Genomic DNA, 16740 nt, shown 5'->3' on the forward strand with positions numbered 1-16740 from the left:
CCCCACCACCCAACAAAACTTCCGCCAAGGTTACCAACTAACTCCATCGTAGTATTATGATTGGTATGGGCCAGAAGGACTCCTATGTTGGTGATGAAGCACAATCCAAGCGTGGTATCCTCACCCTCCGATACCCCATCGAGCACGGCGTCGTCACGAACTGGGATGATATGGAGAAGATCTGGCATCACACCTTCTACAATGAACTTCGTGTCGCCCCAGAGGAACATCCCGTGCTGTTGACTGAGGCCCCCATCAACCCCAAATCCAACCGTGAGAAGATGACCCAGATCGTCTTCGAAACTTTCAACGCTCCCGCCTTCTACGTCTCCATCCAGGCTGTTCTCTCTCTCTACGCCTCCGGTCGTACCACCGGTATCGTCCTCGACTCCGGCGACGGCGTCACCCACGTTGTCCCCATCTATGAGGGTTTTGCGCTCCCACACGCTATTTCTCGTATCGATATGGCTGGCCGTGACCTGACCAACTACCTCATGAAGATCCTAGCGGAGCGTGGCTACTCCTTCTCCACGACTGCTGAGCGCGAAATCGTCCGCGACATCAAGGAGAAGCTCTGCTATGTTGCCCTCGACTTCCAACAGGAGATCCAGACCGCGTCCCAATCGTCCACTCTGGAGAAGTCCTACGAACTGCCCGACGGACAGGTCATCACCATTGGCAACGAGCGATTCCGCGCGCCAGAGGCTCTCTTCCAGCCTAGCGTGTTGGGTCTTGAAAGTGGCGGTATCCATGCCACCACCTACAATGCCATCATGAAGTGCGACGTCGACGTCCGAAAGGATCTCTATGGAAATATCGTTATGGTAAGTTCAATTTATTCCCCCCCCCTCCGAACATAATGCAAAGACATAAATTCTAACAAAATCCATAGTCCGGTGGCACAACCATGTACCCCGGTATCTCCGATCGTATGCAAAAGGAGATCACCGCCCTCGCTCCTTCGTCCATGAAGGTGAAGATTATCGCCCCCCCGGAGCGTAAATACTCCGTCTGGATCGGTGGTTCCATCCTCGCTTCCCTCTCGACCTTCCAGCAGATGTGGATTTCGAAGCAGGAGTACGACGAGTCTGGACCCTCTATTGTCCATCGCAAGTGCTTCTAAGGGGGTGGGGATGAGGAGATGGATTATGGAAGGCTGGGGGGGTTCATGTGAAGTCTTTTATCCTATTTTTGTGTGTTCGAGGGATTGGTTTGGATTGGGTTGTGCGTGTGAGTGGTAAGGTAGTTGGTAGTGATATGTGGATGGGTTTAGACTTGGAGGGGGAGGGGACTGTCCGTCGTGTGCGTCGAGTGTTTCTCTTTGCCTTTTTTTTTTTTTTTTTTTTTTTTTTTTGTAATCGAACTTAAAAAAATTAACGGGTTCTAAGCTCTATTTTTCTCTATTTTTGTTTTCACTTCTTTGTTACTCGCTTTCCCCCTAGTCGTGGCCTCTGCGTCGGGTGAAACTTGGTGTGCATAGAGAAGACCCTTTTTCCCTTTCGTGTGTTGAGTTCTACCCCTTCATGTTCTGCTTGCTACAAACAAAAAGCCCTCGCTCCCTTTTAACATGAACATTAAGAACCCCCTTGCTGTTGCTTGTACTTGTGCTTGTGATGAACCGATTCGTCTTTTTCATCTCCCCCTTCGTCCATCTCAATAGCACCAAAGCAGAATTCGTTTTAGCACCCCCATAAATAGAAAAAAAATGAATGATATTTTTCCCCCTTTGACTGCTTTTCTACCCCTACTCTTATTTCTCATCGCTTGACACAGGTCGTTTTCATATTCTCCATGCGTCAAGATGAGACTGTCACTGTATGGGAATGAGGGGACACGACAAGAAAGAAGAAAAGAAAAAGAAATAAAAAAAAGACAAGACAAGAACGTATGACGGTGAGGAGGGATGGAAGGTAGATTGTTAATGACAAGCTTCAGCTAACACAGCTGCATCTACATCTACATCTACATCTACATCTGCGAACATTGAATAGGGAAGGACTGAGGACTGCATCTGTTCCCTGGATTGCATGAGATGAGCATATGATGGGAAAAAGGCGTATCTCTTACTATTTGTCAAGCGGATCTATCAGTGTAAGTATGTATATACATAGCTGAATAGTTTCAACCTCGCAAACAGTGTATCTTGTGAATACGTATATGTTCTTATCATCGGGAAAGGCTGCTGAACTATGAACTAATGAATATCTTCATCTTCTTCTTCTTCTTCTTCTTCTTCTTCTTCTTCTGTTGTCTCGTACATAACATTCAAATCATTCCATGGACCCTCCATCAATACACTCTACACTGTGGATATCTACCAGCTCAGCCGATTCCACCCGCAAGGTGACAGCCTCCGACTGCTACTGTGATCAGACAGCGTTCAATGAAAGGTAATCTCGTCAGGAAGGGGACGTGACTGAAGGCAGATTTCTGATTGCTGAAACGTTTCAGGCCTTTGTCTTTTTTTTAAAGCTGTCTGATGCAGGATTTGGGGGCGATTCCCTGTTTTTTTTTTTTTTTTTTTTTTTTTTTTTTTTTTTTTTTTATGAGGGAAACTGACCTCTTATCCGCCTCTTCAACGTTGGGTAGGAAGATTAATTAAATGCCTTCTCCTTCAAATTGAGTTTGGGTTTGAGAAGCAATGCTTGATACACTGGATGAATTTGTTTCAAGTCCTATCTTTTTCTCTCCTTAATGCTGCTTTTCTCAAATTCAGGGATCATGAAACATCCCACCCAGTCTGATGTTAATAAAAAGCGCCTGAAAAACGCGTAGGAACCCGGTTATCATTCAAGGACAAGAGGGGAATACGAAGAAATCAAAACTCGACAAAGGTGGAACGTAAATGTAAATATATTCATCGGTAACAGCAATCGGTGAGAGTCAATCGTCAACTACAGAAATTACAGCTTCTGCTGGAAGCCATTCGAGTCCGCCTCTTTCCTGGATATCCCATATTGGGCTACTGGCTCATCTGTGGGAACTATTTTCGCCCAGTAGAACGGCTTCCAGTCGACGGTGCCGTGCGTCTTCTCATTGGCAGTTCTGCTCCAAAAATTGTCCTGCCCTAGTAACCAGGTAACATTTTCATTTGTTAGCATGTTGTTGTAACCTAAACAAAAACACAGTCAGGATAGAAATGTTGTTACAATGGCTGAAGTGAACAGCTCCGCATTTCTCCAGAGCTTCATGCCAGTGCATGAAATCTCTCTTGAGAAACTCCTTGAGGTTTTCGCAGTCGTCCTCCGTAGGCTCGAGAACCCAGACGCCCTCGCCTTCGTCCCAGGCAAAGAGAACATTTGCCCGGGGAACAAAATCGGGCCAGGACAGTCGCATTTCCGTATCGACCATGAAGAGCAGACATGGATAATCTTTCCCTGGCGCATTGGCCGTCGTGATTGCGGCGTGATGATCCGTGTATAGGAGTTTCCTCCATTCAATGTAATCGGGAGACTCCGTGGACCTCAGGGTATCATCCATGGTATCGCTTATTTGATTTGGGGGTTTCCGGTTGAAGATTCTGGGGCAAGGTTCGCTGCGGTCCTTGTTAGATGGAATAACCAAGCTGGATAGAGACAAAACGATGCCTGGACCGGCAGAGGGAGGTTAGGTATAGATAGCGGGTAGTACCTTATCTTGCCCCCGTCATTTCTCGCTTCCCCTTGATGTATTGGAAGTTGCCGAATATCCAATCATTCGGCCTGTGTCAGACTGCATGGCACAGTGTATCCTAGCGGATGTGGCTGTCCTAGGGTAACTAGGGATTAGCTATGCCGCCTCGGAAGGATTTAACCAGCCAAAGGTTGTGTTTATGAGGGCATGATTGTATCTCGTCGTCTCCGATCCTCAACGCCAGAGTCAGGAGCGATTTCACCATACTAGTTTTTATTCTTGCTGGTCAAACCATGTGCAGGATCTATTCGCGTCATTTCCTCCTGTGTGGGTGTTTGGCGTATGAAGGCGAAGGAGAATGTTCAAGGTCTCCTCGTTGTGATCCTCGGCTTTATCAAGGAGGACTAACTACCATAGAAATGCGCACCTCGTTGGTCGAAAGGTGAAGACTGGAATTTTGCCTGATTTGTTGTGGGATGTTTGAGATAAATTGCGATCTAGACCTCGATATATATTGATGGGCGTTGGGTTATATGTGCCCAAATACATGCTGCTTCAACCATTTTCTTTGCTTTCCAAAAAACATATATAGCATCTGTCGCATCTGCAACGACTTCAAGAGCATCGGCCTGAAAACTCACAAATCAAGCGGGTAACCTAGCCCACGCCCACCTCATCCTGAATAATGTTACCCACCAGTGTGTGCCTACTAGTGTGTACCTACTCCTCCCAGCTCTTCAAATTCTTCAAAACACAGCCCTCATCGTCTCCGCGCGCCGCCAACTCCCCAACCACAAACACCCTCTCCCCCCTCTGCTCCAAAAGACCCTTCACCTTCTCTACATCCCCCTTCCCAACAACAACAATCATCCCAACCCCGTTATTAAACGCCCGACCCATTTCGGCCCCAGTAACACCCCCGGTCTTCTTCAGCCACCTAAATACCGGCGGCAGAGGCCACGATGACACATCAACAAGCGCTGATAAATGCTTCGGCAGCACACGGGGAATATTCTCCACGAGTCCGCCACCAGTAATATGCGCGAGACCCTTGATAGCACCACCATGCACCGATCCAAGTGCGGCCAGGAGTGGCTTAACATAAATCCGTGTTGGCGTCAGCAGCGCAGCGCCCAAAGACGGTGCTGTTGTCTCGAAGGGTGCTGCGTCATGGTATGACAGTCCAGACCGCTCGACAATCTTGCGCACCAGGGAGTACCCGTTGGAGTGCGGACCGCTGCTGGCAAGCCCGAGCAGCACATCGCCGACCTGCATCTTGTCCAGGTCTGGCAGGATTGCACGGGACGAGGTGTCGATTGCGCCCACCGCAGCGCCAACGGCATCATATGTCGTGCCAGCGTATAAGCCGGGCATTTCGGCCGTTTCACCACCAACCAGTGCGCAGCCAGCATCTACGCAGCCAGCAGCAACGCCAGAAACAAATGCGGCAGCCGTCACAACGTCGAGCTTGCCGCAGCTATAGCAGTCGAGGAAGAAGAGGGGCTCGGCGCCCTGGACGACGAGGTCGTTGACGTTCATGGCGACCAGGTCGATGCCGACGGTGTTGTGAATGCGCATTTCGTTGGCGATGACGAGTTTCGTGCCCACGCCGTCGATGGCCCCGATTAGCGTGGGTGAGGAGGGGTGGAAGCCTGAGTTGCATGTTGAGAGGGAGAAGGTGCCGCCGAAGCCGCCGATTATGGCGTCGGTTCCTGGGCGGCGGGTTTGGGCGACGTTGGCTTTTATTCGTTGTACCAGGTCGTTGCCTGCGTCGATGGAGACGCCGGCTGCGGCGTAGGTGAGTGGTTTGGCGGGGGTGGAAGATGGGGAGGTTGGCGTGGTGGTGGTAGATTTGAAGGCGCGGTGCGCGATGTCCTTGCGATAGTGTATGCCTTGGAAGTGGATTGTGGAGATGCCTGTGTAGGCATTCTTGACTGCCTCTTCTAGTGTTGGGGCGGTTGAGGTGGCGGCGATAACGCGGCCGCCGGAGGTTTTAAGTTGGTTGTTTGTTAACGTGGTGCCTGCGTGGAAAATCAGGGTGTCTGCTGCGTGTGCGTCCAGTGTGATATCTCTCCCCTTTGCGTAGGAACCTGGGTAACCCTCCGCGACGGCAATGACGGTGGCAGAGAACTTTGGTTCAACTTTGAGAGTGACACCATCGAGCCAGTGGTCTGTGCAAGCAACCATCACCTCAGCAAGGTCAGTGTCATCACTGAGGAGAGGCAGAAGTGTCTGTGTTTCGGGATCGCCGCCACGGACGTTATATTCAAGGACCTTGGGCCCGTTCTTGGTCATCATGAGCCCAGTAAACAGAATTCCAACGAACGGGAAGCCTAGCAGGGGTGTGTCGTTAGTAGCTATCCCTTTTGAAGTTAAATGAATAATAGGTGGGATAGTTACCTTCTCTCCTCATTCCGTTGATGCTGGGGAGAACTATAGTCCTGTCAATCTCTTCCAGAACATCCTTTGACGCAATGCGCGTAGGGGCGTAGCATCCCATTCCTCCCGTGTTAGGACCCCGATCTCCGTCGAAGATCCGCTTGTGGTCTTGAGCCGGCGGGAGTGACCTGATGGTATATCCATCGGAGAATGTCAGAATACTTAACTCGTCTCCCTCGAGGCATTCTTCGATCACGACCTCATCTCCGGCTTCTCCGAACTGGCGCTCAAGCATGATTTCCCTCAGGGCCTTGTGAGCCTCCTCTTTGGATTGGGGGATGATGACACCTTTTCCTGCAGCAAGGCCACTAGCTTTGATGACGACATCATGATTGACAGAGTCTAGATATCTACTTGCTTCTGCATAGTCACTGAAGTTTTTGTAGGCAGCGGTTGGGATATTGTGGCGCTTCATGAAATCTTTGGAAAATGTCTTTGAGCCTTCCATGCGCGCAGCTGCTTGTGAGGGACCAAAACATCTTATTCCAACTGCGAAATATGGTTATTTTCAGGCTTAATTATAATTCATATTTTTAATTTTGTTACTTTCGCCTGAGATTTATTTACGCAGAATAAAAGCAGCAGAACTGACCTGATTGGAAGAATTTCAGAATGCCGTCCACCAGCGGGGCTTCAGGGCCTGGAACAACAAGATTAATATTGTTCTTTTGCGAAAACGCTACCAACCCGGAGTAGTCATTAGCCTTGATATCGACGTTGGTTATTTTGGAGTCTCCTGCAGCTGTTCCCCCGTTCCCAGGGGCCACATAGACGATGTCGACGAGCGGCGAGTGGCTGAGTTTCCACGCGAATGCATGCTCCCGGCCTCCACTGCCAACAACAAGGACGCGCAGGCTTTCCTGGAGCATGGTGACTTCCCCGCCCTTGAACTATAGGGATTCGAAGTTAGAGAGAGATGCGTCAGTGGCAGATGTGCAGCGGATACAGATCCAGGGTAATTTTAATTGTTCCATGTATAAAAACAATGACATGCTCAAGCCAACTTGCAATAGAGGAAAACAAGAAGATAGGTAAATGGAAATCAGAGAGCTTTTGCATTTCATACTGAAGATCAGGGGGATTTTATTCATATTGAATCTCTCCAGTGAGAAGCTAGAGAGCAACTCCGCAAACCAAGCGCAGAAGATGAACAGGATAATGCCGAAAAGTCCACGCAAGAAAGATACAAGCACTCCAGCAATATATATATCTTCCAGCAACTCGACTGATGGTGGTGGTATTTCTCTGGGCCGGTATCAATTTATACTAATAAATTGATCTTCGAGGGGCCATATCAATCAAGGTGGGGGATTGGACTGAGCATTGGGGCGCATAGACAGTAGATGGTGCTGTGAAATATAACCAAAGGCATTCAAGATAGGGAGGACATGGATAGAAAAGGGGATCTTACGCACAATTTGGACCTGGTGCTGAAAATCTAGGCGGAATTGCGGATATATCACGGCATGTATTTTTTTTTTTACTTGTTTTTGTACTCTTTCTTTGGGTTGATCTTTTCGGGCTGGCGACTTTTTTGCGCCGGAGACTGGGAAACTTTTTCCCGGCGGGTAAAACTAGTCAGTGAAACTTTGTAGTTGCCACCACCTCCAGGAACCAACTATGATTATTGCCTTGGAGAGTTATAGCAGAAATTACAGCGGAATATGCTGGAGAATTGAGACGTGTCCTCTGGGTGCTTTTGTTATTGCAATTGATAGATCCGTAGGGCGGAATAAGTTGGAACAGCGCGCTCTCCCTCTTAGTTGGTAACTAAACTATAGTTTAACTATTTTGTAGAATCCGACGCCGGTTTGATCAACCCACCATATTATTTGACAAATTTTTTTTCAAATTAAGCAACAACCGCTATGAATTATATATAGAAATTATATAGAATATATCCTTATGTCTGTGAGCAGCCAGGAGCTTTGTGTTTCGTACTGCCACATTAACTACAGCGTGGTGGTGCTCGCTTTTTAGTTCGCAGATTTGAATCCTCAACCCTCCCCTCTTCAGCCGTTAGAATCCCTTCCTCAGCTATACTTATGTGGCCTTCTCTCTTTCATTTCTGTCTAGCGTTGGCAGCTCCCAGCTGCTTGACTTCCTCTGTTAAAAGAGCAATCTTATGCATGGCCAGCTGAAATCCTTTTGCTAGCTGATTGAGAGCTTTGATGATTTGTGAGACTAGAAAGAACATCTGTACAGCATTTAATCTTGCTGCTCTGACATTTCAATTGAGTTACATAGCAGAAAGTCTTGAGAGTCCAGAAGGATTGAAATCTATGAGATCCATGAGCTGACTCGATGCGGGTAGAAGTATGAAACTAAGCCTCTGACTTTGAATCTGTTTCTTATAGTAGGATTCTTCATAGTCTTCTGTCTAGCTGTAGCTGATTAAAAATTCATCTTGATCAATATAACTGATTTCCAATCTCATGCTATGCTCAATCTTCTTGCCGTACACTCTCTCTGGTGATTAAAAACAGCTCACATCTAATGACTGCAGTATGAAAAAGCACATAAAAAACTATAATACAATAATTCAGATAGAACTTGTCAAATTCAGCTGTAGCATAACTGTTATATTTATTCATAATCAGCAGTTTATATCTGCCAGCTGCATGAGTCTTGGTGTGTCTGTTGAATATCTCTCACTGTAGTTGTAGCAGCAGATTCTCACGCTGAAAGTAGTTAGATGGCCATATCTTGTACGATCACGGATCAGTGAGGCTGTCCTCTCTCATTCCATGGAGCAGAGGACTTAGCAGCAGCTCTAAGAGTTGAAATTTGATTCGTTTTATAGGCTTCCATAGCTAATGAAAAGTTTAGCTTCTTGATTAGAAGAAGCTTCTCTGCTGAAAGTGATTGCCATGTTGAATATAATGAATGAATGACCTGGAAGGACTGAGATGAAAGATGATCAGAGAGTTGATCAGGTTGTCGGATTATGTTAACTACTCTCTGTACGCTAGCCACAACAGGTTAGCTAGCCCTTCAACGGGATTGATTTAACTCTTTTTTTTTTTTTTTTTTTTTTTTTTTTTTGGGAGGGAGAGATTCAAGTCAAACCTCAAAACCCGAGATATGCGTGGTTGGAACCTCCTTTATAAAGGTTCAGCTGCCATTTCTCGGGCGTCACGAGAAAGTCGCTTTTCCATTCTTTCTATTCTACGGTTCCTCTCTCTTTTTTTCTTCTCTCTTTTTTTCCCTTCTACGTCTTGTTTGCGTTTTTAATCGACCGCTTTCGCCTGCTCCTGTATCCCAAGTGAAGGGTTTCCTCCCATCCATTTTCACCACCATCCTGCGGACCTGCGCTTGGTCCCTCGTCAGCGAGCCACCGCTACGATGCTGAACAGATCGCTCCGGCATTCTACACAGCCCAGACGTGGTTTTATCTGCCTATCTTGCCTAGTTGTCGATGCTGGCCGTCTCCATCATATAGCTCAATCTTCCCGTCGTTCTCTCACGACCGTCCCTGCGGAGTCAGAATCATCAACTCCCTCTATTTCCCAGTCTGGTGACATAACGACCTCCCTATTAACCAAGAGTTTCCATGCTCCACAACCCCCCTTTGGCATACCTCCGGTGAGTGGTTTCCTCCAGCGTCAGAGTGCCCATGTGTCTATCCCCGTTTTGATGTCGGGCCATGTACTTGCTACCTTAGACGCGACCCTGTTGTCACGTAAAACTGAACTGAAAAATGCTAATATCTCGTTGGTTTGGAAGACCACACCGGGAGCCGGCAAGCCCCCGAAGAAGTCACAGCTCTCAAAGAAGTCACAGCCGTCGAAGAAGTCACAGCCCCCGAAAAAGTCGCAGCCTCCGAAGAAGTCGCAGCACCCGAAGTCCGGAGGTGATGTGTGTGATGAGCCTCATCGAGCAGTGCCAACTCCTCACAAAAAAGCCAGGCTGAAGAAAAAGGCCGCCCCTCACCATGAAGTGCAATCGCCCAGTCGAGGAGCCGTCCCCGCTCACCAACGTCGATCTGTAAGTGTACTTCTTTTCTCGTCGCCTCACACACCGCTTGGGCACTACTAAAGACCTATCCCGAACCTAGCATCCTGGTCATGGTCATGGTCATGCTCTTGCTCCTGCTCGTCCAGGGCGCCCTGCTTTTTCACACCTATTTCCTAAATTTCAACCCAAAAACTCAAAACCGAGAAAGTTTAAGGGTGATGTCCTGCCGACGAAGAAACTACACAGCGGCGTCTTGGAGTCAACAAATGCGCCATTGGTCCGTAAGTATTGAGTTCCGTTCAACCTGTATAAATTAGCGCTATAATCGTATCTAACAAGATGCAGCTCTGAGCATAGAAAACCCTCCTGTGCCAAGACTCTGGTATGGTCTCGAAAGGGCTTTGTTCAAGTAAGTCTTCTTCTACCCCTTGCGAAAATGACATCTTGCTCACTAATTGTCAATAGTCCTGGTGTTTACCATCTACAAGACCCGAGGACACGAGTATACAATTTTGATCCCTACCTGGGATCTATTATGCCTGTGAAGGAGTTCGATTTTTCCGCCCTCAATGAATATCTCACCTCCTCTCGAGATGAGACATTACGCGACTTAGCCCTGCGTCACGAAAAGAGATACATAGGATCCTCCTCCAGCATGACCTCCGTTCTATCACATTTCCACTTCCTACTCTCTGCCTGGCGGCCCCTGAATACCAGTTATGTCTCCCAGGGCTTTTATGAACCGGCCATGAACGTCACGCGGATCCTGCGGGCACCTTCCGCGGTCTTCTTACGTTACAAGGATGGAGTCTATGCTATTGATGCCGACAAGGAATTCGATAGCGCCAACATTCTCATGAACCTTGGCAGATCTATGGAAAAGCTACTCACGATGCCAACTGAAGAGTTTGAGCGATACCGAAAATCCAGTAGCGACAAAGTTACACCCGAATCTGTAGCTCCTGAGTCTTTCCATTACAGCACCTGTGGGAACTTCTTGATGAGGGCACAACTCGACGCCCATGACCCCCGACTTCCAGGCACCGGCATGTTTGACCTGAAAACGCGTGCTGTTGTGTCCATCCGGATGAACACAAGGAACTACGATCGTGGAATTGGATACCAGATTAAAGGCCGATTTGGAATATTCGAGTCGTTTGAGCGAGAGTACTTTGATATGATCCGCGCAGCCTTCATGAAATACTCCCTACAAGTTCGCGTTGGGCGTATGGATGGTATATTTGTTGCTTTCCACAACATCAAACGCATCTTCGGATTCCAGTACGTCAGCTTGCCTGAGATGGATTTGGCTCTTCATGGCCAAACGGATACAATTCTTGGAGATACAGAGTTTCAGCTCAGTGTCTCCCTGTGGGACAAGATACTGGCCAAGGCGACTGAAAAGTTTCCGAAACAATCATTACGCTTCCACTTTGAAACTCGCGACACTAAAATACCACTCATGTACGTCTTTGCAGAGCCCATGACGGAGGAACAAATCAATGGGATTCAAAACCGCAATAAAGAAGAGATCGAGGCTATACAGAAGAAGCTATTGTTCTCAGAGGAAGAAGAGCCTGATCGCGCTAAAGCTGAAGCTAAAGTTGAAGCTGAAACAGCTTCGTCAGAAACCCTCGGAGACCTCAGTCTTAAAGGTGTAGCTAGTAATGCTACCGCTCCAGAAGATCCCGCCAAAAAGGAAATATTCGCCATTGCCATCACCATCCGCAACAAGGTAAATGGTAGATATGTCGAACGACCAGTGGCTTTCAGCACAAAGGACAAATGGGATCTCGAGTATACATTTACCCAGTTTGATAGTCCCGAGCAGGCGAGACAGATCTACGCAGCGTGCCAGAGACGCAGGGAGCGTAGTCTGACATTCGAGGAGGACGACGAGGATAGCGCGTACCATGCCAAGCTGTATAGGCTCAGTGAGGAGGGCAAGGTTTGGCGGCAGAAGGAGGATAAGATTGAGCAGGAGACTGGAACGATTGTTCTACAATAAGAGGGAGTTGGTTAATCTGTTTGTTTTCGGGATGGTCGTTTTGACTACGTTGTACTCTGTACTACTTCATGTTTCGGCGTTTTCTTCCTTTTTCTAGTCGTTCTCCGATGTTGGTATAGAACCGGTGCTTATCATTTCCCATATTGCTAGTAACCCCTTGCATTCCATACATATGTATATATGTATCCATCAAATACATTGCCCTCCGGTCGCGATCTACAACCTGCTTGGGACAGCATAGCTGCTCTTAATCATCTCTTGCTCTACTTGGCACATTCGTCATGAGACCCAGGTTTGAAATGGTTCAATTGGACTTTCTTGACATCTGATTGTTGATAGAATACTGCCCGATCGTCGTCTTTTTGTTTCACTTAAATCCATACTGTTGTGTACGAAAATGGAGTTGCTCATATCTTCCTTTTGATTCAGACGCTGGTGTCCCGTATATATTATACATTTCCTTCCACAGGAAGGGAAGCTTGCATTGGCTCTTTTTGTCACCCATTTTTAAATGCCCTTAAATAAGATCATAGTCATTATTAGAGCCTTTAGAGCACCATGTGTCTCATAGCTCTCCTGACAACATCAAACTTTATCATACTTTTTGTATCATCGCTCCAGCGGCTGTCGTCGTCCCCAGTCATGACAGCCGTCTGAACCCAACCCACCAATGTGTCGGGAATACAAAGCTTTCCCAAGAATGTATTCTTGGTGTGTCCCATGAACTTTTCCTTAGCAGAGGATGAACCTGTATATATACATCGTATAGTACCCCCCCCCGTATTAGAGCCAATCAGGTATCGACAGCTGGTAGGATAATGCGTTCATTTTCCTTCTGTTCCCAGCTAACTACAGAACTTTTCAACCGGCGGCCTGACGAAAGCTGTATAAACTGATGGAATACCGTGTCAAGTTTCGCTAACTATGGAGAGATCTGAGGAATGGATTGAAAGGATGTCCAGAAAACAGTTCAGAGTAGACTTTTTTTTTTTTTTGGTCGGGCCAAACTGCGTCTAAGAGCACCCCAAGTAGCTATTTGTACCTGAGTTGAAATAGCGAGAACAAAACAACTAGTTGCGCATTGTTTTGGTCGACTGTTTAAAAAAGACCTGAAAGCTGCCACGAGCGAAGAGCAGCTAGTTAGTTACCCATGCATCATCAGACCCCAACAAGGACCTTGGTTCTCAATGTCCCTCCCAATTTTCAAGTTAGGAATCTAACCATTAGTGCAACCTAGACCCACCCCGTCATTTCAAGAGCGCAATATGTGACCCCTCCAGATTTAAATATTTTACTCAGAGCCAGGGTAACCAAATCCACTCTGATAGTTTTGGTGTTGTTCGAGAAAAAGAGTCAACGGCCAGCGCAATACCTCGATAATGAAGATGTTACTTTTCGACTGCTGAATGTAATAGTTATATGTAAAGTACATTACTACATATATAAAATTTTGAACCGCACCTTGCGATGTACGACGGTATACCTTGTTGGTTACACTGACTAGGCAAAGTCAGGGTTCCTCCAAGCAACTCGCCAAAGAATCCTCCAATATGGATATGGAGTACCGGACGGAAGCACATCATGGATACTTCGACGGAATTCCCCTGGCGGCTTACCGGGGTTATTTCTTTTAGTCAGGCACATGATCACTGATCCCATCGATTGCCACCCGCAGATATCTATCTCGTCCGGCCCAGACGCCTGCTGTCGTCACATGGGCGAATTCGCGTCTCTCGTTGGAGAACGGAATATTTCTGGATCGTCCGGCGAATAATGGAGCGGCATGAATCGAAATCGGAAATGATTAACTGTTGACGTTTGCAAATATTGGTATCCGTTAACGGTTGTCTGGAAGAACAAAGCTGCAGAACTTAGCACCTCTCATAGCTCTCGTTTCTTCCAATTCTGCTCGTCATTTTCATCCATTCTGTCTGTGTTTGTCGATGAGGGGGAGCGGATGGGAAATCCAAGATAGCTAACTGCCCTCTTGCTACTCTCAAAAATTTGCGATAACAATAAATAAGGATTGTATATACTCCTTATTGATTGATGTAGATACATAGTGATCTTCATACTGGTCAATTCAGGAACTCCCTGGTCGCAGATCACAGGATTTTGAACGGCAGCTTGTATTGTCCTCTTCTTCAGGTAAATGAAATCTTTCAATGGAAGTTCACAAACCATAGAACTACGAAGAGAATAGTGATGCATTTCTAGGTTTATTTTTTGGGCGATTGAACATTTTTTGGCCAGAAACAACTGTCATTGGTCAATTCGTCTCGGGCTCAGCAGCCACTTTCATGACAGTCTCCTAAATTCACAGCAGTTGTGATGTCGTCATCAAAAGGCAAAAGAAGACGTTGCGTCGGGGCCATCTGCCCAGAAAAAACTCTCTGATAACTCCCTGGAAGTCTAGGACTCAAGGAGCAAATGCATTCATTCTGATTGGCTTCTGGCCGCGGAGCAGCAGCCCAATATCACGCATTGCCATTGGACGGAGCTTGCAGTAAGACGGGGGTGACGGGTAGTATCGTGGCTGGGTAGCTGTGGATCGCTGTTCAGCCATGAATCCCATGATTCCATCTATGATGCCATGCCCTCAATACTCTAACAGCGCCCAGCGTTGATGCACTAGTTGTAATTCTTTGCTTTTTTCCCCATGTTTTGAGTTTCGCTTGCCCCCACGTGGGTTCCAGCTTGAAATTTATATGTCAAATGAAAGTGGTTTGAGGGATAGTTAACGTTGGCGTGTTGTTTGTCGTTGAACTACCTGGCCCGAATTCTAAACTAAATGTATAGGGGGAGACACATGATTAGGGGAGCCCGCAGTATCCACTAACAACTGAGGAGTATATAAATAATGTTGGGCTGCGTTCCACGGTCGAATTGCGCAAATGTGATGGTCAAACACGGCAAGTTATGTCTTGCGTACCGGAGATTTCCTAGGGACGGAGTACAGTGTACAGCATCAATGTGTTGTTTTGTCTTTGCCAGTGCTGGTGCAACACATCTTGATGGTTGGCTTGAGCGGCAGATTCCTGAAGAATCCATCATCACATTGTCCCCTTAGCATATGACGTTTTTATGCAGTTGAATTGATAACAAGGAGTGGCAAAAGTAAAATATAAATAAAGAAGAAGAGGGACATTTCGTGCCGGGTGGGTCTTGGTCCATTTCATTCCTTTTAAAACTGCGGCCGGAACCGAATGTCTAGTGGCCAGAATCTGACTGGTTATTATTATGCGGGGCTTTAACAGTTCAACTCGGGTTTTCCACTTTGCCGGGGATCGAATACGATGATGGAGAAATTTATATGCAGTTTCCGCATTACCTTCCCCGCCTCAAAGGTATCCGCCAAGCAACAGATGCAAGTAAGGGATGTAGCGTCATTATGCCGTTGTTGCATCCATGGATGCGTGTGGAGAAAGTGGTATAATTATCTTTGGCAGAGGCGAGATCAACATCGAATTCAGGGGTTTGAGCAGACCGCATCACGTCACTATGACCAGAGATTGGGAACTGCCAGAACTAACCACGGGCACCAGGCAGAGCTGATTGGTGGTATATCTCTTCTCAGTGCGGAGACAACTATACAGTTTAGCCATCCGAGAAGGCTCCGAACTCAGTTAGAAAACGGGTGTGTGGTTATGGCAGCATGTCAATCTCAACCTCAGGCCTTCATTGTATCTTTGTTATGTCATCCGGTTTGCTGCTGACGATAGCCTGAGTAAATACTTACTCCTGCTGCAAATGAAATAATAATATTAATAATAGTAAATTAAATATAAAAATAAAAATAAAAATAAAAATAAAAATGAATAAAGAATCAAAGCAGAAGAAGAAGAAGAAGAAGAAGAAGAAGAAGAAGAAGCGAATTTCATTATACTCCGTATGTATTCCCGTATGTGCTCCACAAGTACTCTGCATGTACCCCATATACACTGTATAACTTGTATTGACATTGGCGTATTGGTGCCGTCTCGCATAATTACATCATTTCTGCTTTCCAAGACATTTTACTTTCTTTCTTCCAACTTCAGCCTTCGACTTCATGAACTTGGCCTTCTCTGCTCCCCTTCTCGACTCTTGTATTCTTCTCTTCTCTCCTCTCCTTCTCTCCTCCTCTCCCTTCTCCGTTGCTGCACGGGCTGCCAGTCAGTCCAGGAATCGAGTCGAATCCATCGTGTCGTCTTGGAAGTTGGGGGGGGGGGGCAATCAACGTGCTTAGCACCTTGCAGACGACGCCCACTCCATCTGCCCAACAACCAACCTCTAGTTGCTGTACGACAGGACGCTAATTGATCATTGACACGGCGCTCTTTTCGGCATGGCATATTCTCAGCTAGCCAGGCTACTCTCAATCGGCTGATCTAGATGAGGCTAGTAGTTGTGTACACCCTCCCTGGAAGACCTTGGAAACAAGCAGCGGTAGTGTTTTTTTTTTTTTTTTTTTTTGCAAGAACCATTGGCTCCCGCTTCCGATAGCTCATCCAAGAGGACCTGTACCCCGTGCTCCTTAGAGGAACCACTGGATGTGACTGTATGGGGAATATCGTTTCTTCTCTATCAAATCTCCGTCACACTACCAATCAATTCAATTCAATTGAATTCAATAGTTTGCTTCTAGCCTCGCCTGTCCCTCCTTGTTCAAGGCTCCTTCGGGAATCAGGAACCCGGTTTCTTGGGTTTTGTTTAATTATTATTTATACTTTTGAACACTCACC

At 46.8% G+C, this 16740-nt stretch overlaps 4 protein-coding genes across 4 annotated transcripts; 2 read left to right on the top strand and 2 right to left on the bottom strand.

Moving 5' to 3' along the window:
- Positions 1 to 56: 56 nt before the first annotated feature.
- PADG_12077 (actin) lies at positions 57 to 1123 on the top strand (the record flags this gene model as incomplete). Its single annotated transcript, XM_010763641.1, has 2 exons — positions 57 to 824; positions 893 to 1123. The coding sequence occupies 2 exons, from the start codon at positions 57 to 59 to the stop codon at positions 1121 to 1123; spliced, it is 999 nt and encodes a 332-aa protein (XP_010761943.1).
- A 1780-nt stretch (positions 1124 to 2903) lies between these two features.
- Positions 2904 to 3480, bottom strand: PADG_06296 (uncharacterized protein; the record flags this gene model as incomplete). The annotated part of the gene is made up of 2 exons (XM_010763539.1): positions 2904 to 3112; positions 3150 to 3480. The coding sequence occupies 2 exons, from the start codon at positions 3478 to 3480 to the stop codon at positions 2904 to 2906; spliced, it is 540 nt and encodes a 179-aa protein (XP_010761841.1).
- Positions 3481 to 4332: 852 nt separating this feature from the next.
- PADG_06297 (phosphoribosylamine-glycine ligase) lies at positions 4333 to 6920 on the bottom strand (the record flags this gene model as incomplete). The annotated part of the gene is made up of 3 exons (XM_010763540.1): positions 4333 to 5945; positions 6013 to 6540; positions 6644 to 6920. The coding sequence occupies 3 exons, from the start codon at positions 6918 to 6920 to the stop codon at positions 4333 to 4335; spliced, it is 2418 nt and encodes an 805-aa protein (XP_010761842.1).
- A 2476-nt stretch (positions 6921 to 9396) lies between these two features.
- PADG_06298 (uncharacterized protein) lies at positions 9397 to 12016 on the top strand (the record flags this gene model as incomplete). The annotated part of the gene is made up of 4 exons (XM_010763378.1): positions 9397 to 10038; positions 10109 to 10289; positions 10348 to 10417; positions 10474 to 12016. 4 exons carry the CDS (start codon positions 9397 to 9399, stop codon positions 12014 to 12016), a joined length of 2436 nt encoding a protein of 811 aa, XP_010761680.1.
- Positions 12017 to 16740: the final 4724 nt, after the last annotated feature.

This window comes from Paracoccidioides brasiliensis, assembly GCF_000150735.1.
Source record: "Paracoccidioides brasiliensis Pb18 unplaced genomic scaffold supercont2.8, whole genome shotgun sequence".
NCBI lineage: Eukaryota > Fungi > Ascomycota > Eurotiomycetes > Onygenales > Ajellomycetaceae > Paracoccidioides > Paracoccidioides brasiliensis.